Below are 23552 nucleotides of genomic sequence, written 5' to 3'. Positions count from 1 at the left end.
CCTTGGCACTATCATCTCTGCTCACAATATATCCTATCACTGCTACGCCGATGACACACAACTGTTCCTATCCTTCCCCCCCTCTGCCACTCAGGTGGAAGAGCGCATCACTGCATGCCTGGCTGACATATCACAGTGGATGTCCTCCAACCACCTCAAGCTGAACCCAGACAAGACTGAGCTTCTCTTCTTCCCAGCTAAGTCCTGCCCTATGCGGGAGCTAACTATTTCCGTAGACAACGCCCTGGTAACGTCTGTCCCAACAGCCAGGAATCTTGGTGTTGTCCTGGACAGTCAGCTCTCGTTCAAAGCTCACATCACAGCTGTCACTCGATCATGTAGGTTCACACTCTATAACATACGACGAATTAGACCGTTCCTCACCCAGGAATCAGCCCAGCTCCTAATCCAGACAACAGTCTTGTCAAAACTCGACTATTGTAACTCCCTCCTTACTGGCCTACCAGCATGTGCACTTAAGCCTCTCCAGCTGATCCAAAATGCAGCAGCTCGCTTGGTCTTCAACCAGCCAAAATTCTCACATGTCTCCCCCCTGCTCCGCTCCCTCCACTGGCTCCCGGTCGCTGCCCGCACAGAATACAAAACTCTGATGCTGGCATTCAAAGCAACCAAAGGTATGGCTCCCCCATATCTTACAAGTATGATTGAACCCTACAAACCCTCCCGCGCACTCAGATCAGCCAACGCAGGGAAACTGGAAGTACCCTCACTAAAAACGCCGGGACAACGCTCCACACTTCCCAAACTCTTCTCCCTTCTGGCTCCAAAACTGTGGAATGCACTTCCCATTGCAGTCAGAACTGCAGCATCACTCCCAATCTTCCGCCGTAGCCTGAAAACCCACCTTTTCAGACTCCATCATGGCCCATAGCACTTACCCTAACCCCTTACATAGCATTTCTGTTGGCTTAGATAGCATTTGACACAGACTTATAGCATGTTATGTAGACAGCACTATAATTGTATTGTATATAGTCATAGCACGCCATAGTACATATGTATAGCATAGTAGTGAATATGTATAGTTTATTATGTATAGTGTATGTATAGTTTCATCATATAGATATTCCACTGTTACCTTCTTATCTTACCCATGTTTCATGATAAATGCTTTTATGTGATGTATTCCCATGCTTTTGTTCTTGCCTAAATGTAAGTCGCTCTGGATTAAGAGCGTCTGCTAAATGCCTAAATTGTAAATTGTAAATTGTTATGAGCTAATTTAGAACTTCCTGTCTGAGAGCTAGCTAATTTAAGACATCCGGTTGCCTTCAGAATAAAATAAGGTTATTTAATTCGTTAATTAAATAATTGTCAATGCCCCAAGGCACAGCACTTTTTTGAGCGTTGACCTCAGTAGAAGGTCTGCTGCCGTGAATTTTACACCTCTCCCACTTAGCGGAGAGTGGGGTGTGGTACAGGACATCTCCCCGAACGCGTGGGTATACTGCATCTACAAGTAGTACAAGATAAATTGAAACCATTGACACCTACTTCGATGGTTCAGTTGTCATCTATGCCGGGGAATTTAGCAGCTCTCATTCAAGCGTTTTTTCAAAATCCAGGTCACACATTTGATTGCAAAACAATCTGTGGTGTCACTCAACAACTAGTGAATAGCATCTTACTTGGCCTTAGGAATGCACAATGACCCATTAGATTTTATACACAAACTAGTAGTTTGGTTGAGTATGTGTGGTGTCCACACAGTTGTTCAAGCAAAACATACAGACATCTGTACATTCTGTGCCTGGACAGTTGAAAGCAATTAACAGAACAATAACGGAGGACAATTTGGAAGAAGATGATGATGATGTGGTTTTATGCAATGAAAGTCTAAATGACAATATGTGTGAAGCTATACCATTACCAATTCTAACATTTCTACAACAGACATCTGCTATCAAAAAATGTCACACACGGCTTGAAGAAGCAGCAGCGCAGGACTCAACATTTAGACGGAAACTTGAGAAATTCAATCTAGCCAACACATCAGTGTCATTAGTCTCTCAGAAATGTTCTAGGACAGAAGTATGCACCATATTAAATAGATTTGTAGAATACACACTTCGGTCTCCTTTCCTTGGAGATGACCTGCTTTGCCTGAAAAGTCTTAGTCTGTATAGTTGTACTCAATGTGGTGACAAGGCCTTACCATCTACAAAGAACATGTCACAATTCATAGTGCAGCCACTTGACGTGTCACAAAAAGGCATCTTAGACACTATTGCACAAATATTACCTGCTCAATCTGAACAATGTGAAACATGTCAGCAGGAAAAGAGCTTATCAACATATGAAGTAATTAACAGCCCACAGACCTTACTTCTCCTGTTAAGAGCTGGCACAAAAATTCCAAAAACGTTCAATTTATCCTGTCTGTACCACCAAAATGAGTATGCTTTGACCAGTATGTGTGTATTTTTCGACAGGCCACCATATGCGTCATTGTACATCCTTAAAGATCATAAATGGCATATCTGGACAAATGAATCGAATGACACAGCAGGCTATACCTTTGAGCTGATGCAAAGAACATCCGCTCGACAGCACACAAAGACAGTAGTCACAAGTAGTTTCTATGTCGTGTCATACGAGAAAATAAACAGTCGAGAAATAATCAAGTTTCGTCAGGACAAACAAATGCATAAATGCACAGACAGATGCAATCAACGCACACAAGTGACACCCATTCCAAAGCTAGAGGTAACTCCTTGACCTGACTTAGCTTGCGTAGAGAAAGTGATTTCATGTCAATGCCCCAAGGCACAGCACTTTTTTGAGCGTTGACCCCAGTAGAAGGTCTGCTGCTGTGAATTTTACACCTCTCTCGCTTAGCGGAGAGTGGGGTGTGGTAGAGGACATCTCCCCGAACATGTGGGTATGTCCAGATAGTTGCCTCGCGGAGGCCTCTTTGTCCAGTGTCCATTCTGGGTCCGGAAACGGTACTTTTTGTCAGCATTGACCCCAGTAGAAGGTCTGCTGCTGTGAATTTTACACCTCTCCCGCTTAGCGGAGAGTGTGGTGTGGTAGAGGACATCTCCCCGAACGCGTGGGTATGTCCAGATAGTTGCCTCGCGGAGGCCTCTTTGTCCAGTGTCCATTCTGGGTCCGGAAACGGTACTTTTTTCAGCGTTGACCACAGTAGAAGGTCTGCTGCTGTGAATTTTACACCTCTCCCGCTTAGCGGAGAGTGGGGTGTGGTACAGGACATCTCCCCGAACGCGTGGGTATGTCCAGATAGTTGCCTCGCGGAGCCGTCTTTTGTCCAGTGTCCATTCTGGGTCCGGAAACGGTACTTTTTGTCAGCCTTGACCCCAGTAGAAGGTCTGCTGCTGTGAATTTTACACCTCTCCCGCTTAGCGGAGAGTGTGGTGTGGTAGAGGACATCTCCCCGAACGTGTGGGTATGTCCAGATAGTTGCCTCGCGGAGGCCTCTTTGTCCAGTGTCCATTCTGGGTCCGGAAACGGTACTTTTTGTCAGCATTGACCCCAGTAGAAGGTCTGCTGCTGTGAATTTTACACCTCTCCCGCTTAGCGGAGAGTGGGGTGTGGTACAGGACATCTCCCCGAACGCGTGGGTATGTCCAGATAGTTGCCTCGCGGAGCCGTCTTTTGTCCAGTGTCCATTCTGGGTCCGGAAACGGTACTTTTTGTCAGCCTTGACCCCAGTAGAAGGTCTGCTGCTGTGAATTTTACACCTCTCCCGCTTAGCGGAGAGTGTGGTGTGGTAGAGGACATCTACCCGAACGTGTGGGTATGTCCAGATAGTTGCCTCGCGGAGGCCTCTTTGTCCAGTGTCCATTCTGGGTCCGGAAACGGTACTTTTTGTCAGCATTGACCCCAGTAGAAGGTCTGCTGCTGTGAATTTTACACCTCTCCCGCTTAGCGGAGAGTGTGGTGTGGTAGAGGACATCTCCCCAAACGTGTGGGTATGTCCAGATAGTTGCCTCGCGGAGGCCTCTTTGTCCAGTGTCAATTCTGGGTCCGGAAACGGTACTTTTTTCAGCGTTGACCACAGTAGAAGGTCTGCTGCTGTGAATTTTACACCTCTCCCGCTTAGCGGAGAGTGGGGTGTGGTACAGGACATCTCCCCGAACGCGTGGGTATGTCCAGATAGTTGCCTCGCGGAGCCGTCTTTTGTCCAGTGTCCATTCTGGGTCCGGAAACGGTACTTTTTGTCAGCCTTGACCCCAGTAGAAGGTCTGCTGCTGTGAATTTTACACCTCTCCCGCTTAGCGGAGAGTGTGGTGTGGTAGAGGACATCTCCCCGAACGTGTGGGTATGTCCAGATAGTTGCCTCGCGGAGGCCTCTTTGTCCAGTGTCCATTCTGGGTCCGGAAACGGTACTTTTTGTCAGCATTGACCCCAGTAGAAGGTCTGCTGCTGTGAATTTTACACCTCTCCCGCTTAGCGGAGAGTGTGGTGTGGTAGAGGACATCTCCCCAAACGTGTGGGTATGTCCAGATAGTTGCCTCGCGGAGGCCTCTTTGTCCAGTGTCCATTCTGGGTCCGGAAACGGTACTTTTTTCAGCGTTGACCACAGTAGAAGGTCTGCTGCTGTGAATTTTACACCTCTCCCGCTTAGCGGAGAGTGGGGTGTGGTACAGGACATCTCCCCGAACGCGTGGGTATGTCCAGATAGTTGCCTCGCGGAGCCGTCTTTTGTCCAGTGTCCATTCTGGGTCCGGAAACGGTACTTTTTGTCAGCCTTGACCCCAGTAGAAGGTCTGCTACTGTGAATTTTACACCTCTCCCGCTTAGCGGAGAGTGGGGTATGGTATAGGACATCTCCCCGAACGCGTGGGTATGTCCAGATAGTTGCCTTGCGGAGCCGTCTTTTGTCCAGTGTCCACTTTATAAAGTCCATGCACTCCAGTGAATAGCATTTATCCATTTAGATAACTTTATTATTATTATTATAAGGATTTAATTACTTATTCTTACACAGAAACATAATGTGTGTCTTATAGCATCATATAGCATCATTTAAATGCTTAATTTGTAGTTTTAATGTGCAAATTAAACTTTTTTTCAATACTCTAGAGGGTACTCTTATTTTGAAGAGATCGTCCACCGGAAGTCTTAAATTAGCTCACTAGATTAGCTCACTAGACGCTGCCCGAGCTGCCTGTGTGCCACACGGCCGTGTCTGATGAAAACTAGTTCTTCTAACGTTGGTAAGTAAATCTAGACTAATGTGTTTGTAGAAATGCATTAAAAAAAATGCCTTCTGTTCTTTTTTGCATTTCAAAGTCACGTTATAGCCTGCCACGGAATAATGTTGCTCTAAGTTTCTTGTATGTGACAAAAATGCTAACGTTTCCTTATGCCCAATCTGTGTGACTGTCCCGTCGAACGACTGTGTGAAAACGACTCCCTTCGATCGTACCGTAGTATGACGAAGTATAGCCTATAACGCAATCATCTGATCTCAGATCCGACCGTGGCGCACGTATTGAGCAATAAGCTAATAAAATAAAATAAAAATAAATCAACCAGTAAACGAACCTAACCTCACCTCCTCCTCCTCCTCACCTGTGATTACTTGTTGCTTTGTAGGACATACAATTATAATTACAGATAAACCACAAATGCTGTATAACTTGTCTTCATGTTCAAGTGCCACTGTACAGTATTGAGGATTGCTGTCTTTGCCATTCCTTAATTGTAGCTAAAGCTACTGGTTAAAGCTAAGCTGCAAGTTGCAACACAAGCATATTCGTCAGGGTTGACGTCACTATAGACACACAAATCTTGTACAAACATCACCTTTTTTAATCGTTCGTGTCCTGATGACTGTGGTAGTTTATTTGATGTCCCCTTATTGCTAAATATGCATGTTGCTTTTTCTCGTACTGACACAATGATTTTTCTTTATTTCTTTTTGGGTGAAACACTGCCATAGGCACTGTTAGGTCTTCTTCTCTGTCTTCCTTACAGATGTATAATGTTTTCCTTCTCGGTTGTGTAAGTGTGGCTATGGATGAACATATAGTATCAAAAGCTTGGTCTCTCTAATCTATCATACAATTTATTTCTATGCCAACCACTCTGGAAGACAAGTACAATTATACTGAATGCTGTAGGAATTCCAGGAAACTAATCTAATTGTAGAAAGTAATTAAATAGATCTTAATTGCTGAAGAGCTGTAGTTTATGCCTTTATAGCTTGACTGTAAAAGTAGAGAACTCTTTCACTTCATTTTCTTTGGCTGGGTCCTTTCTTTCCACAGAGTTCTTTTTCATTCAGCATTAGAATGACAACTATGTCCTTTCCAACCAACTCTGGTATTAACATAAATTTTGAACATTCCTCTGCTCCAACATCGACACACACAGTGTTCAGTGACTCCGATTGCAGCTCTGTTAATTGAAACAAAGTCCTTTTGGGTTTCCAGAGTTTTTGGCCTCACTCTTTACTATCTGTTATTCTTCTCTTGCTTAAAAAAAGGTGAAGAAAAAACTATCCAAATAAGAAGATAGGCAGAATATTACCAGAGCTGCTATACTGAGACATTTCTCTTGAGAGGTTTAGATTATACAGGGAGGGGAGGGCAAGGAAGGGAGGTAGTGGTTGTGGGAAGGGGGGGGGTTATAGTAAGTTCTCGGGGTAGCCAGGGCGGGGATTGGCAAAAAGGGGTAGACGGCTGGAAAGGGCTGTCACTGGGGACTGGGGCCGTTTCCAAAACCTCCAGACAAGTTGAAAGCAGCAGGAGCTGTACTGAGGGCTCAGTTTGCATCCTCTCCTCCTTTGCTCCACTATCTTCTCTGCTTCTCTCATCCCCTCCCACGGCCACTGGCCCTCTCTATCAGGACCTTTGCGAAGGACACTCAAAGGGAATCCGAACCGTCATCATGGAGGCCATAAAGAAGAAGTTGCAGATGCTGAAATTGGACAAGGAGAATGCCATCGACAGGGCAGCAGAGCAGGCCGAGTCTGACAAGAAGGCAGCAGAGGATAAGTGCAAACTGGTGAGACTGTGTTGGTGGGACTGGTGGAGTTTGCAGGATGGATGGGTCCAGTCAGTGTTAAAGCTGTCCTGGAAGCGTGTGACATTACATTAGGGTTAGGGTTACACATTATTGTGTATTGATGCGAAATATGGGCAATCATTAGTATGCTGTCTGTAATTCTAATGAAAATCCTTTACTTGTGTTATTGTCTACATGCTACTTTCTACCTCAGACTATATAGATAGGAAGGAATTCATTTTTGAATGCTTATTTTAACGTCTTAATGACACTAGTAATCCACCTTAGTTGTGAGACCCCACCTCCCACCGTCCTCCCCAAAAAACAAAAATGTCAAGCATCTCTCAGAGCAACAAATGATGCTACAACAGCTGAGGTTGAGCCCACAAGCCCAGTGTTCTCCTGGTGGCCAGGAGGAGGATGCCCCACAGGGACGTACAAACAGAATGGCAGACTGATGGCTGCTAGAGACATCACATACTGAGTACACCAAAGGGATTACTGAGACATGGAAGCCTGAATAAAATCTGACTAACCCAGCTGCTGCCCTGCTCCCCTCGACCACTTTGGTGGTGGTGGTGAGGAGTTACAGGACCCTGGGGACACAGCATCACTTACTGTAGGTTGACCAGAATAAGCTTCACTTCCAACTCTATGTCACCATTATAAATGTGATCATAGATTGATTGCTTACGAAGGGTCAGGAGATAACTGATCAGGAGAGAGGTACATGGAATGATGGAAATGGGGGGGACCAGAAACATGCCCATATTTAGTTCTAAGACTTGATTATCTAGCCCCTCCTATGCCCAGCACAGCATTGTATGTTTGTGTGAACACAACAATGATTTGATTGGCTGATCACCCCATAGCAATGAGTTGATTGGCTGAGCAAAGTACATATTGAGGATAAAAGGTGAGGGCAGAAAAGTGAAGACACCAAAAGTGATTGGCCGGATTGTAGCTGATAGGCTTAGGCTACATTAAATAATATAGGAGTTTACTCTAAGTGCTTTCCGACCTATAGGATGACCATTGACTACATAAAAACATAATAAATCATAATCCACAATAGCAAGACTAAGGTTTAAAACTCATACATTATAAACATTATAAAAGTTAAAAACTAAAATTTTAAATTTTAAAATAAATTGAAGTACTGTAAAGGGTATTCAAATACATGTAATAATAAAACATTTAGTGGACTTAACAAAATGTAAACCATGGGGCAACCTTAGACTGAGCTAAAGGCAGGTGTGTCTTTAATGTGAATTGTAAAGCGGTCCACACTCTCGCATCATCATCAAAATGATCAGTGGTGGGTCAATGGTAGATGACTTGATATTTCAAGGTGTGACTGTATAGATAAAGCATGCCTTGTGGAACCACATGAGACAAGCAAATCAAGAAGTTAGAGGTGTTGACCTGATATATTTTAATCTACTTCCTAAATAGATTATCCAACTGTAACACACACAGTTAAATTGACATGGCCAGCAGCATATCAGCTACACTTTTATCAAAATGGGTGCAAGGTGTTGAGTTACAACAACTTACAACGATGCTTCATTCAAAATCAATTGAATCTCTCTCACTCTGTGTTGTGTGTAGAGGGATTGCTTGGGCGATCACTCGGGTCCAATGAAGGTGTTGGTGACAGGAGGGTCTGGTCTGGTGGGGAGAGCCATACAGCATGTGGTCAAAGAAGAGGCTAAGGAGGACGAAGAATGGGTCTTCCTCTCCTCTAAGGATGCTAACCTCATGTGAGAACCTGCTTGTTTCTACAACTAACAGCTGTGATACATATGTAAGTGGTTATGGTGAAATAAATCATTAGCACTTAATGAACAAATGCACAAACAATATTAAAGGCTTCCCTTTACAGGTCAAACGACACCATTCATTCACATAAATAACCATTAAGCAATTAATACCAGTGAGCAGGCGGTTATGAAAGGCTTGTCATAAACCTGCATCATTTAAGTTTAAGTCAAAAAGAACGTATTATGTTGCTGTAAAAAAGCCGGCTGATCATGGACGCAGCCATCAGTTGTTTTGGAGGTGGAAAGCCTGATGACGTGAGGTTAGTTTGGAGGGAGTGAGGGGACTATGGCGTCACCATTTAAGCAAATAGGTGGCATTCGTTGTACACACGGAGACGACAAAGTAGCGTCACCGAAGTTTGTCACTCTGGGAGTCGGTTTCAAAAAGTCCCCCAAAAGGCTGTCTCCGTGTGGCAGAAAGGGCAGATCGGCTAAGTACTTGTGCGGGTAACGCAGAATATGTCCTCATATAGACGGCACCTCAGTTTTATATTTTAGACCCAAGCCAGCGAACTGGCTGGGTACTCTACTCTGCATGTTTTGTTTTTATTTAGGAACGTGGAGGAGACAAAGGCGGTGTTCGAGAAGCATCGGCCCACACATGTCATCCACCTTGCTGCTATGGTGGGAGGACTGTTCAAAAATATGAGGGTCAACTTGGACTTCTGGGTAAGTATACTGGAACAGCATGAGGAAATTTATATTAAGACCCAATTGGGTCTTAATATAAATAAGGACTTGTCTTTCCAGGACCGTGGACTGGCTATTCAACTAGGCTACTCTCTTAGTCTTGACTAGTGACTACTGTCATGATGTGTCTATTCCTTCAGAGAAACAACGTCTACATCAATGACAACGTCCTGCAGGCAGCACATGAAGTTGGTGCGGTTAAAGTTGTATCCTGCCTCTCCACCTGCATTTTCCCTGATAAGACAACCTACCCCATCGATGAGACTATGGTAAGAGTCTTTTGTGCACCTGTTGTGATATAATGTACCTATTGTCTTCAGTGTTGGGGAGTAGCCGAGTTACAAATAGTGTAACTAACTAAACTACATTTTCAATTATTTCAGTCGGCTACATGTATGATTACCTAAAATGGGTCTAATGGTATGTTTGATCAAATTGATTTAACCATGCAGTAGACCCTGAAAGGCTACCCTCTCAAAGTCTAATAATTTATTTCACAGCTACGGTGGAGCCAGTATAAAACCTGAGTGTCCTCTCACATTTAACCATGGCACTCGAAACATGGGACAGCGCCGTATGGCCATATATGCAAATAATGTCTCTGTCTCCACTCTCCAAACATGCTAAACCAGCAGAAAAGTAAACTTGTCATTCTAAGTAAATGTTGAAGTCCTTCTCATTCTGTCTCACCTTTCCTAGAGTTCCTCAAGTTGCAGCCTCTTTGTTTGTGGAACTAGTAAATGATCCTTCCAATCCCTAATACCGGTAATAATAAAATGACCCTCCCATGTTACGTGCACCTAGTCTAGGTGTGAGGGACGCAACCTTAAAATGGAAAAGGACAACTGGAATTTAAAAAAATTATAAACCTATTTATTCCACCAAAAAATTTAACAAATATTACACAATATATACAAACAAAGGAAAACTTAATCTAACAAAAACCCGACTATAAACCTAAGCTAAATGGCAAACAACAGGGAACACAACTGAGAACATGGTTCCCAGCCAAGTTCAGATTTGGTAGAGCAGTCTCTTATGGCAGGTTATGGAAGAGTCTCTTTCAAAGACCCCTGTGACGGTTTCATTTGGGTGAGAGGACGGGGGACCGATTCCCTGCCTTAAGCTGACAGTCCTCTGCCAAAGCTTAGTTGGCTACAATACATGTTCAGAGTGAATAGTGTCTGACAGTATGTCTGTTTTGTAAGCATAATGGTGTTTGACCTCCACCTCTCCTTTTGTAACAGATCCATAACGGCCCACCTCATGAGTCTAACTTTGGCTATGCTTATGCAAAGAGAATGATTGATGTCCATAACAAGTAAGCCAAGTCCACTCGCATGTGGATTATATATTGAAACGTATTCAACTGTATGTACTTATATTTTTACTGCATGTATATGAATGGAGGGCCAAATTGTTGTTTTGCAGGGCATATGTCCAGCAGCATGGACGTTGCTACACAGCTGTGATTCCCACTAATGTGTTCGGTCCCCATGACAATTTCAATATTGAGGACGGCCATGTACTGCCCGGCCTCATACACAAGGTCTACATTGCTCAGAGTAAGTTGTGCCAAATTCAATACAGTAATACTCATTTAATGACAGACTTGTTAAATCATTCTCTATTCTACGTGTGTCTGTTTGTTAGAGGAGGGCAAGCCCCTGGTGGTTTGGGGTTCAGGCACTCCCAGAAGACAGTTCATCTACTCCCTAGACCTCGCCCGCCTTTTCTTGTGGGTGCTGCGGGAGTATAATGAAGTGGATCCTATAATTCTTTCTGGTAAACTACCATACATATTGGAAATGGGGGGAAAAAAACATTACATCAGCAGGTCCGTGTGATTAAGAAATGTGTTCCTTTCCTGCTGGTTTCAGTTGGTGAGGAAGATGAGGTGTCTATTAAAGAAGCGGCAGAGTCAGTCGTCCAAGCGCTGGGCTTCAAAGGTGAAGTGGTGGTATCCTTTTGAAGCTAGTACATCAGTGGATGTCTGCACAGCAAATCATTCTGAGCTGGGAAATTAAATGTGCCGGCGGTGTTGCTACCATTTTAACAAAGATGAGGACCCTATTTCAATCAGAAGAAACATGTTTATGAGATTGGATGTGAAGCAGCAGATGAAGAAGATCCTGCAGAAACTGGAGAAGAGGCACAGAAAAATAGCAATCCAGGACTCTTTGAAGGCCTTGTAATTGGAATGAGTGGACTTTAAATCCTTTGACGGAAACCTTTCCATGTCTGGGCCGGGTGTGCTTACCCGTGTTGAGTCAAAATAAGCTGCAGGCTCCACTCCTGGTGGTGCCCTTTCATCAATTCCTTTAAGTTTCAGCTTTGCAACCATACTCGCCCCGGAACGCAAAGACTTTGTTTCCCGGGGCGCTGCCCGGCGGGTCATGGGTGTAACTCATGACAAGGTGGTGGAACAGGGCTCCTAGTGTGCCATTAATATGCTTCAGCTTGGCCATTAGGTCGGAGTAGTATGCAGCTGTCCGGTTCTGGTACTGCAGAAAACCACCATACTGCTGATCATGACACCATGATTATTGAAAAGAAAAGGACTGTTAATCCAGACTAGAATTCTGAAGTGGTGAAATGTTTGTATTTCTGAGACATTAGCAAGTTCTTCAATAATGGCATTGTGACTGTCATGTACCTCAGACCCTTGATCCTTCAACTGCTCATGGGGTGCCCCCCCCCCCCCCCCCCCCCACAGAATGAGAGGCCTGCTCTGCTGGAAAAACAGCGAAAAAAGTTATAGCCATTTTTGTATACCACACCATAGACAACCTATAAAGGCAACATTTTACAAATTTCATTATGCTTTAAGTAGCATGTGACATGTCAAACTAGGGGGTTTTCATGATTCTGAATCCATTCCAAGCATTGGCTTTACACGAAAAACACTCCTTTGGCAAAAAACAGCCATGTCCGAGTGTTTTTCTTGCAAAACTAATGCTTGGAATGGATTCAGAATCATGAAAAAAAGTACGGCATGACATCACAGGTCCTCTCAAATGTTGGGCCTGTGGTAGCCCTGGAACATGACTCTCGTATTCATACGAGAGTCATGACGTAACTTCAACCTGGTTTTTGCGAACGCTACATTTACAAATAATTAAAATATATAAACATTCGCATTTCAAATATAAAGTACTCACAAAGTGTCCCACGGGTGTTAGTTAGTAGCAGCACCAGCGATTAGAATTTCTGCATCCCGCGTTGTTTAATAAAAAGCATTTTTATCCGAGGTGTTATTTTGCCATTGGCTTTCAACTACGCGCCCCTATCGGTCGGGAGGAGGGTGGCACTCAGTGTGTTCGATATAGGTAGGCTGACCGCCCTGCCAATACAGACTAATAGGCGAGTGCGCTCCCGGTGTGCAACTGTGGATTTCCCAAACGAACCCCGTTTGAAAAAAGTAGCCGGGGAGCTCGGACAAAAATGCTTTTTATTAAACAACGCGGGACGCAGCAATTCTAATCGCTGGCGCTGCTACTAACTAACACCCGTGGGGCACTTTGTGAGTACTTTATATTTGAAATCTGAACGTTTATATATACGGAAATCTTGTAAATGCAGCGAGCGCAAAAAACAGGGCAAAGTTACTGCATGACTGTCATGATAATCATCATGGCAGTCATGTTCCAGGGCTAGGCCTGTGGCTATAGAGGCCATGAGACAGCAAGTGATATGCATTGCTTGTACAAATGCACCTACTACCATAAGATTTGCAGTTTAAAATGATCACCTGCTAAAGTGTGCTGAGTTAAGCATGCTTTGCTTCACTCGGCCACTTGCTGCACTACCAGTTCTGTCCAAAGGCCATGAGTGCCTTAATTTTCTTTCCTATGAAATTAAACGTGCCGCTACCATTTTAACAAAAATGAGGACCGTATTTCAATCAGAAGAGACACGTTTATATCAGATTATATTTCCCATTGTTTTGATATTTAAGCACAATCAAATCCTTGGTAGAAGTTTGGGATGTGTTGTGTAGTTAACTTTGTGATGTAACTCTATAAATTAGAAGTCTTTAGCAGTTCAGTTGCCCTAATTTTAAATATTCTCCCCATTGACTGACATTGCATTGTGAAACAGGTCTCAAATGCAAACCTTTTTAGCACACAAAGCAAAGCATGTGTGTCACCGTACAAAATGATAAAACATGTGCGTTGCCGTGCAGTTTAAGTCAATGGGGATAATATTTTGGAGCAACTATTGGATATGTAACCAATATTTGTAGTTGCACAACCCAAACTTGTACGAAAGTTTAATTGTGAAAGTTAATAATAGCTTTGAAATGACAGTAGTGGGTTTAAATGTCCCAGGCTTTGGTGAGATGACATGCATGTGTTGGCACATGACTTGTAGACTGATGCTTAAAGACGTGGCCACAAGCAGAGCCATCTAATAGAAGAGTTACGATATAGAGGGGGCAGAAACTGAGTGCTCGAGCGCTGTTCATGCAGCCTGAACTGAGCCAAGCTGGAGTTGGAAATACATTGTTTTCAACGAGGGTGGGGAAAATAAGAGCTATTTTGTAACTTTTAAAAGTATGGTACAGTAACAACTAAAGTCTCTTTAATGTTTATGTTGTACTATTACTACAAAACAATTTAAAATAAAGGGATTTAAGATCATTAAAGCTGGGCTGTTGCCAGAGTCCAATACATTTCTGCCTACTTCCGGTCCAGGACTTGGCCCAGTTGGTTGTCCCCACGCTCAATGCGTGGTCTATGTAGGAGAGCCACCATTGGACTGGCCCCATCACCCCATGAAGTGAACGAAGTTTGCGTAACTCTGTCTATATCGAAGTCTCTGGCCAAAAGTAGGTCCTTCTAAGTTCTGGGTGAACTTGTACTTTAGTGATTAATTGCTCGGATACAACTGTTTTGTACAGTTTATGTCCCAAATTGTTAGTGTCCATTTCCATGACCTGTGACTTCCAGTATGATACCAGTAAAGCAGACGGACAGTTCAAGAAGACGGCTAGCAATGCCAAGCTGATGCGCTATCTCCAAAACTTCACCTTCACACCATTCAACAAAGGTACTGCTGGCACATTAGACACTGGAATACAAATACATATTTGCTCCATCTACGGTTTATGAATCTGCCACTGATTGTTCCTCTGTCTTACTTACAGCTTTGAAGGACACATGCGATTGGTTTGTAGCAAACTATGACACCGCTCGCAAATGAAGAGTGCATCGCAAGTCAGCAGTGACTCATACAGTCCACACTCCAGACGATTATTCTGTTATCTGCTGGAGGGCAAAGACATGGTGAACACTGTTGCTATAGGTAGTCAAAGGTGAAGGGACCAATGTAAAGTTTCAGGCAGAATGTTGTTTACTGTAAATGAAGTCTGGTCACCCTGATTGTGTTGTCACTTATTTGTAGAAATACTTAAGTATGCAAACAGTGTGAGCTGGACACCGCTCAAGTTTGGCATCTGTCAGCAGCAGTTCACTTAATCTTTTGAATGGTAAATGATTATTATTGTCCTAAAATATTGTCTATAGCCATACATTCATGAATCCACTTGCTGACCGGCTGTCAGTATTGAGCAAATTTCTTTATAGGGGTTTATACAATGTGACCCTACCATTAACATCCTATATAAGGCAAAAATGTCAAACTTTCCTTATGCTTTAAGTAGCATGTGAATGTCAAACTAGGGGGTTTTCATGCTTCTGAATCCATTCCAAGGCAGCATTCGTTTTGCACAAAACACTCATTTGGCTAATAACAGCCATGGCCACTTGCCCAAAATGTGCTGTCCTCATCACATTTGTCATGACGGTTATGGACGTTTTTAGCCCAAGGTTTGTGCAAAACTAATGCTTGGAATGGATTCAGAATCATGAAAACCCCCTAGTTTGACATGTCACATTATATTGGATTTGTATCACGCGTATAATTGTCCTATATCAATGACACTGGGTACAGATGACGAGCAGGCTCGTCTTAAGGTGTTTGATATCGCAATAAGATTGCCTTGCTGTGTTTCATTTTTGGAACCACTCTGGTTGCTATGCCCCGCCCGCACTGCTTTTTTCCCCCTCAATAGCCAATAGCTTCTGTTTTAGGCCACGCCCTTTGCAAGCTTGGAAACTAATGCTCTGTCCTGGTGAGCGTGATGGGAAGTTGAGAACATTGGCGTTTTCTAGAGCAAGGGTGGATCTCATTTTAGCTCAGTAGCATTGATGCTATGCTTTAGTATTCGAGATGGAAGCCAAGTGGACGCGTGTCATAGTGGAATGGCCTAAAATCACCCGGCACCCAAGCACCACTAACTTTGTCCACCAGGCGGCACTCAATGTGTATAGGTAGGGTAGGGTCACACATAAACCCCTATATAAAATTGCTCAATGCTGGCAGCCGGTCAGCAAGTGGATTCATGAATACATGTATACAATATATATACATAAGACTTCCAAATGTTGCACTTTAAACAAAATAACCCTTTTGCCTGCTGGACTATTTCTTGAAGGATGCTCATTTGGAAAGGTTTGCTTACATGGATTAGGTAGATAATGTATACCTAGGTTCACTTTGTCTTCACTGCTTTGTCATGGAGCATGTGGTAGGGGTTCTGCTTTTGTAACTTTTGTAAGTATTTTATATGGAAATAAATTTATATGAAAATCAGTTGTTGGTTAAAGAACTTGTATACTTCAGGTAGAACATTATGGAGACAAGGCACTGAACAGACAGGCTTTAATGCTGTACGTTGTATTTTAAAGTACCCTATATCTGCCCCCTCTAACTTTTGAGTGCTCGGATCACCCATCTTGTGCTATACAGGTCCATCTCAATGAATTAGAATATTGTGTAAAAGTTCATTTTATTCTGTAATATAGGGGAGAACTGGGTAAGATGAAGATGTTTTGCTTAAGTTGTCCTGGAAGCAAGGCAAAATGAGATGGCAGTCAAATCTAATGATCTACCCATATTTCAGGATGTCTATCAATTGAAATGATGAGTAAGCATCTATGACAGGGCCATGAAAATATGACCTTTTTTAAAAAGGGTGATCATGTGGCTGAATTTGCCCCAGATAAGGGGTAAGTTGAACCACATGAAATTGTAATGTTAAAAGCTTAAACTTGAACAGATAATGTATTCACTTATCAATAATGTAATAACAGTTTTCCCTTTTCCCCTTATTTAAACAATATTAAGACAATTAAATAAAGTTTGTTATTCAGAACCTTATATTTACAATATTGCAAACTTCTCTTAAATGAGTATGTACATGCAAATTAAAGGTCATTCAGTCAAATTTGAGTAGCAAAGACTTAATAAAAAAAATATGAATAGTGATTCCCATTGACTCAATTTACCCACAGACATTGGTTAATTTTACCCATAGCCACCATTTTAGAAAACAATGACTAGAATAAGCTACATCAGACAATGTATTTACTAAATGATTCACATGGTTCTATCCATTGGCAAATCATCGTGTATGATATTACATTTTAGACCTAGGTACATACCTGGAGTGTTGGCTGGGAGGAGGAGTAGGACTAAGGCCCTATACGTCCTCTCTGGGGGTGGGGGGATACTACCTGTGAGTGGGGAATGAATATCAACATCCTAATACATCCTAATACTGGGTCTGGGGGGGTCAAATTATGACAGGTTAATTCCTGCTGTCAATGACCCCCCCAGTCAAAAAACACTGTTTGAAATAGACACTCATGCTTTCCAAGGTGTGATTTGGGGTCCTAAGGATGAATACAAAATGAATATCAACATCTTAAAACCAAAATGTTGAATTGTGGGTTTGAGCTGAAAATCAAAAGGGGGGTAACCACCTGTCAGTGGGGGGTGTTGGCTGGGAGGAGGAGTAGGACTAAGGCCCTATACGTCCTCTCTGGGGGGTGACTGAAGGACTTCAGTGCACTGTGCTTACATATGTCGCGGCCAAAGACCGCGACATATGCAAGCACAGTGCAAGGAATGAGTGCATTCGCCATGTATCTGAAGGAAGCCTTAGATTTTCTCCAGTTTATCCCTGAGTTTAAGTTTACCCTATTGTTTTAGGATTATTTAACTTTATTGGGTTTAGTTTAGGGTTAATTCACCCCATGGCTCCTCAGGTTTTATGACTAGCTCGTGGCTTCCTGTGAGGTTTAGGTTTAGTGTTGGGATTTAGGTTTGTGCATTTGGTCTATTCTTTAAAACTCAGAGGCAATGAGGAGACGCTGTACATGTAGTGTAGGTAGTACCATTATGCCTTTCAAACGGGTCTGGAAGGGCATGTTATAGGAATAGGAACCCTCCTATTTAGTCAATTGTATTACAACAGCAGACAGAATTCCTGCCCATTACTTGCATTCAGGAGTTGTGGCGGTCAAGTAGGGAGAACCATAGACATAGAAAAGTAGACTCCTCTTCCGGCACATTGGCGGATGCTCTCAAGTGAGGGCAAGCTTCCGTGTGGGTGCCAAATAAGAAATAATGACAAGGGACACGAGTCACATGACTGGAGGCCGCCATAACACTCATAACTATGGGCGCACTTCCGCCCTAGGTGCGAGACAGGTCGCTCCAATGAATTGCAGCAGCGAATGAGGCATCTACCTTTCTATGTCTATTATGCAATAATGTTTTCTAATAAACTTGAAATACTAAAGCAATAAAAACTTTAATAAATACAAAGTAAAAACTGTATAGTCCAAGACATTTCAACAATCAAGATAAAAACAATTCATGTACTCAAACATTATTTCATAAGCAACAGGGTTTTAGGAAGCAGACTAACCTTTAGCAAGGAAACTATAGCGAATATCAAAATCGTCATTAGACAGTTAAGGATTGACATAAGAGGTATAACCTCCTTCATGTACTCTGCAGAAGTCCTGTCCGAGCACAGCCCTCTTCTTACAAGCCTTTCCAGTCTTTGTAATGCCATTGCACAGCTGACGGCCTGACAGAGAGCTACATCAGGAAAAATAAAAGACGACATTAGTACATGGAACAAAAGCAAACACAACTATGGTCTGCATTTGCTACTGTTCCCACAACTTCCACCGGCATGAAACCTGGAAGTGGTGGGACTCACTACATGCTGAAAAGACTGGATAATATTGGACACGTTTCTAGTGTCTTGTGTGATCGTCCTTTAGGGCCGAGTTGAAAATACAAAGGTCTGAGCAGAGGATGAAATATACAACAAAAGAACTAACCCATTGCTGGTTAAAGACTGATTAGGGCTAGAACTTCGGAATTCACTATCTGCATCAAAAACACTTCCCAAGTTTCTTAAGTACACATCTTCAATGAGTGCCTTAAAGAGAGAAAAAAATAAAATAGGTGATAAAACAGAAATGTGCATGAACTATAATACAGAAATATGCATGAACTATAATATATACAGTATATACAGACACTCACCGTGGACTGGCTGAGTCGGCCTATGAACTTTGATGTGGATCGACTGGGTGTGTCCATTATTGGCACAAACCTGGCTTCTGGTTTTGGCGACAGCATTGCTTTGAGAATGTCACCTATACACAAGAAAAGTGAGGGGCACTCTTATCAAACATAATCACATTCTGGCCATTCACTTTTGGCGTCCTGTATCCTCACTTTTTAAGCCCTCAGCCAATCAAATCATCACTATGGGGAACACAGACACAAAGCTGGGCATAGGCCCCTCAAAAACATGAGGCAATTGACAGGCATTTGAAAATGATGCAGTTTATGAAGCCCCCCACATTCAGTGTCCTGCTACACACCATCGAGACAGCTGTCTTGATCCAGCAGATCATGTGCCAGGGATCCATCCGGTTCATCTCTGAAGATGAAGAGATGATAAATGAAATAAGATGCAGACAATCAGATAAAACCAACAGGCAGTAACTTTGTCCGGTATGCTTGTGCCAACCCTAGTGAGTTATCTGCAGCCTCACCGCTCTGGTGTAGAGGATCGACATCGATGGTAGGATGGCACATCACACTTCTCTGCTTCCACAATTTTGCATGGGGGCAGGCTGGCTGGCTTCACCTTGAGCCGAGTGTACGCCCAAAGCAGCTGATTCACAAACCAGTGACCTGTGCAAGCATGTCATACACTTAAGATAATTAAAATAACCCAAAACAAAAAAAGGGGGCCTCATCATATAATCATATCCATCAACAAATAGAAGTCCATACCCAGAGATAGAGTAAGTAGCAACAGGCTGAGGCTTTTCAGGTCCAGTGCTGGCTGCTGGTTGAGCTCAGCCACTGCATTAAGGGGCACAGTGAGCAGCAGCATGGCCCGGGTGAAAAGGGGACAGCCAAGGAATGCCAGTAGAACGGCACACAGTAAGAAATAACATGTGTGCACGATACATGTCCACACGGCAGCCAGGCTCAGACCTGAAATCACAGAGGCACAACAGAAGTGTCTGAAAATACACATTTGGCCATATTGCAGGTTACATTGATTTGCAGGCCAGTGCTGTTGTGAGACAGGCAGAATACTCTTACTGCTGGTCATGATATCAAATGGGAATCCGAGCCCCATTAGTCCAGAGAAGTTGCATCGTCTCACACTGACATTTTCCTAAAATGGACACGATTCTCACCTGCACAGCCGAGGTAGCCCTGGATGATGTGAAGCCGCTCTTCTAGACAGTACTGCATGTTGTCAAGGTGGTGGAACAGGGCTCCTAGTGTGCCATTCATACGCTCCAGCTTGGCCATTAGGTCAGAGTAGTATGCAGCTGTCCGGTTCTGGTACTGCAGAAAACCTACCATACTGCTGTCTGCAGCAACACAGACACCATGATCATTCAAAATAAATTGACTACATTAATCCAGAATAGAATTTTGAAATGGTGAAATGTTTTATATTTCAGACACTTGCCGATTTTATGGTTGACATCCTGTGCTCGTTCTCGGACATCAGCAAGTTCTTCAATAATGGCCTGGTGACTGTCATGTACCTCAGACCCTTGATCCTTCAACTGCTCACTAACATTCTCTAGAGGACGCCATGAGACAGCAAGTGATATACTTTGCTTGCACAAATACACCTACTACCGTAAGATAACCAGTTTTTTCCACTGCAGCTTAAAATGACCACCTGCTAAAGCATGCCAAGTTAAGCATGCTTTGCTTCACTCAGCCATGTGAATGTAAAAAACTATCTGTAAAGCCAAATCGGTGGTCAAACTAAACTGAGTATTTTGAATATCCAAAGATTCACACATTTTCATTTCTCACCCATCCTCTGTGTGATGCCCTGAATGAGCTGCGCAACCAGTTCCTGCCCAGAGGCGATGAGGGCCTTTTCTTGGGTGAGATGCTTCAGGTTGGAACTCAGGGAACTCTCCAGTTGCTCCTGACCTTTCCACAGCCCCTCCTGTTGGGACTGCAAAGCACTGTGGCCCTGCAATAGCTTGTCCAAGGAGGCAGAAGTCAGCTCCTTCAGCTCCAGCTGTCCCTCCTGTTATAAGGGAACGTGGACATGAGGTAAGACATACTGTACCATTGCAGCTTGCCCTCCAAACAAATGTGCAAAAGTCAATACGGCAACTCTACCTTCAAGTCATTCATTGCATCCAGTTGGCTGGTAGCTGTGGAGATTAGTGCGTTGACAGTCATCTCTGCCCTACGGCGGAACTGCTGCTGGCGAGTGGCATAGCACACAGAGCGTGCTCGATTGCTCACTATGTGGTATGCATTCCACGTGTCTGCGTCCATGTCTGATGTGCACTGTTTTAAAGTCTGAAATATGAAATAATTGTATAATTAAAGATCATCGTTTCAGTTAAAGGCACAGACATACATGGCCTCAAACCTTTGTGAGTTTTGAGATTAAATCTACCAAAACGTAGTATTATAGTATACCATTTCCTCTGTACAAGGGTAGGTGCTGCGACCCTCCACCTCTGCCTGGCAGTTGAAAAGCACCACTCCTAATTTGGCAAGCTGCTCTTCCGACAGGCTTCCACAGGTTGACTTCAACTGAGCAACCACCTGGGACACAACAGAACTTCTTACCAGTGATTCCCAAACCTTTCCATATGAGAAAATCACCACCCATCTTACCATTTAACATAGCAGCTGGGCTGTGTATTTTCAGTATGAGTATGTTTATTTTAATGATCAAATCAAATTGTGTCCCGATTTGATTATTAAATTAAACATAGTATACCGGTAGGCCTACTTAAAGCTCCTTTTTACTTACAATAACATCATTTTCTCAAGGTTTTAAAGAAATAATTATTAAGTGCCATTCATACTAGGAAGTAGGAACCATGCATACATGCATATACACCTATGATATACACGCATACATACATAGTAACTAATGTTAACAAAGTCTTGTGTTCTGCCAATTATTTGAGAGCCCACTTGCAATCAATATAGGCTACTCGTAATCACTGCAGCAATGCTAAAGTGATGAAGGTACCACAGTGATTTACACAAATTTTGAATTATTATGAGAACATTTTGATAGTTTGCTATTCTTTGTCAAAAATTACCCGTGAATGACAGCTATCCAAAGGACTGAGGTCCATCTGCCTTCCTTCAGACAAGAACTTCTCATCTGCAACAGCCATCTCAAAAGGGACATCTCCTGTGTGTGTTTCTGGAGCTTGCTGTTGTGGTGTTGGAGTGGCAGCTGTAAGAGACTCAGTTTGCTTGAGCCACTCAAATAATCCACTGGCTGCAGGACACTGCAACAACACGACCAGCAAAAAGAGATGCTTCATGGCGAGCTGCGAAAGAAAACAATGCGCAATTAGGCCTGATGCAAACTTTACTTTAAGATTAACTCGTTAAAATTAAACTAAAGTGCAATATATGGTAGTCTATCTATGCACTATGCATTGCAGAAGATGTGACTGAGAATAGATCAGCATCGGGCGGAGGCTCTGGCTAGCTCTGGTCCATATCCTGAGGCTCAGGCTCTGGACCAGAGCTATGTCTAGGCATGCCTGCGCTGCACCTCTCAAGCGTCAGTTACCATGGTCGACCACTAGGGGGTTGCATTATTATGCAGTATGCAGTATGCACGCGTAATAGTCTGGGAGTCTCGTCCCCATTCGGGTAGCCTCGGAGACCGCAGACGTTTACCGTTCGTGTAACGTCGTCACCTAGGCTTTGAAGTTTGCGAGGCTATGCCCATTGCCCATTATGTCAGTCTCACTGATTAATGTCTTCTCCTCCTGTACTGCTGGCGTCTATCTGTGGGGTTTTCCTGGATGTTTGAAACGCTCTCCTTGTGGCTGCATATGTGCGCCCCTTTTACCACATGTAGCCTACAAGTGTAGCATGTAATGTAGGCCTGCTAGAGGCCCACAGGACTAGTGATTTTACATCTTTAACAACAGATTGTCAAGCTTTTTCCAGGGTTGTTTTAATTCCATTTAACAAAATCAATATTTTGTCATCTTAAGAACCACATCATCTTCTCAGTTTCTTTACCATTTGTGCTGTAATTTAGTGTGGTTAGATTAGAGCTAACAAATTTAGGCTTAGCGAGGTTTGAGTTTAACACCAACTAACTAAAATGAACACCAGTGGCCAGTTCCATAACAATCAGTTACTACCTTACTCAGTGTGCACACAAAATAGCAGAAAGGATCATGTAGGGCACAACAGGTTTTTATAGGGCAAGAGCCAATCAGTGAACTGCTTACACCTGGGTAATTGGGGGTGTGATGTTCACATGTATAATGCACTATCCTGAAATAGTGAAATGGGACAGGTGTCCCTGTTACACATGCATGATGGATGTACCATGTCTGCTATATGTGTTGCGGAAATTTAACATTTCCTCTGTGATAGAATGAAGAGTTGATTGGCCTACTAATAGAGGGTATGATGCGCATGCATAAAGTCACAGGCGGATATAGAGAAAGGGCCAGGCACCAACATGCAAAGGGCCCTGTTTTTGGAGACCTCCCTCTAAACTGAGGGTTTAAACACTTGCAGTAACATGTATCATATGATGGTTTAGGACAGGGGTTTTCAACAGGTCATCCGTGGAGGTATTGCATGTGGTCCCTGACCATGCATTTAGTACAT

The 23552-nt window shown here is 43.2% G+C and overlaps 2 protein-coding genes across 4 annotated transcripts; one reads left to right on the top strand and one right to left on the bottom strand.

Annotated features, from left to right (window-relative positions):
• Positions 1 to 5153: 5153 nt before the first annotated feature.
• Positions 5154 to 15575, top strand: LOC310860985 (GDP-L-fucose synthase-like). Of its 2 annotated transcripts, XM_083768217.1 has the most exons (12): positions 5154 to 5201; positions 6838 to 6873; positions 6928 to 6996; positions 8608 to 8759; positions 9374 to 9488; positions 9650 to 9778; positions 10757 to 10830; positions 10941 to 11074; positions 11163 to 11294; positions 11390 to 11469; positions 14462 to 14561; positions 14659 to 15575. In XM_083768217.1, the coding sequence occupies exons 4-12, from the start codon at positions 8638 to 8640 to the stop codon at positions 14712 to 14714; spliced, it is 942 nt and encodes a 313-aa protein (XP_083624343.1). In that variant the 5' UTR covers positions 5154 to 5201; positions 6838 to 6873; positions 6928 to 6996; positions 8608 to 8637; the 3' UTR covers positions 14715 to 15575. The 2 variants fall into 2 exon arrangements, with proteins under 2 accessions (XP_083624343.1, XP_083624344.1); XM_083768218.1 differs by lacking the exons at positions 6838 to 6873; positions 6928 to 6996 and having other exon boundaries at positions 5160 to 5201; positions 8610 to 8759.
• Positions 15576 to 18155: 2580 nt separating this feature from the next.
• Positions 18156 to 22428, bottom strand: bmb (brambleberry). 2 transcript variants are annotated; one of them, XM_083767273.1, is made up of 12 exons: positions 22004 to 22428; positions 21366 to 21494; positions 21057 to 21242; positions 20739 to 20961; positions 20376 to 20496; positions 20099 to 20274; positions 19683 to 19889; positions 19439 to 19580; positions 19265 to 19323; positions 18921 to 19033; positions 18713 to 18813; positions 18156 to 18464 (listed from the first exon to the last, which is right to left on the bottom strand). In XM_083767273.1, the coding sequence occupies exons 1-12, from the start codon at positions 22232 to 22234 to the stop codon at positions 18335 to 18337; spliced, it is 1818 nt and encodes a 605-aa protein (XP_083623399.1). In that variant the 5' UTR covers positions 22235 to 22428; the 3' UTR covers positions 18156 to 18334. The 2 variants fall into 2 exon arrangements, with proteins under 2 accessions (XP_083623399.1, XP_083623400.1); XM_083767274.1 differs by lacking the exons at positions 18156 to 18464; positions 18713 to 18813 and having other exon boundaries at positions 18920 to 19033; positions 19244 to 19323.
• Positions 22429 to 23552: the final 1124 nt, after the last annotated feature.

Source organism: Protomyctophum parallelum (genome assembly GCF_964188405.1).
Source record: "Protomyctophum parallelum genome assembly, chromosome: 6".
Taxonomy (NCBI): Eukaryota; Metazoa; Chordata; class Actinopteri; order Myctophiformes; family Myctophidae; genus Protomyctophum; species Protomyctophum parallelum.
This window is presented reverse-complemented; position numbering and strand designations above follow the sequence as displayed.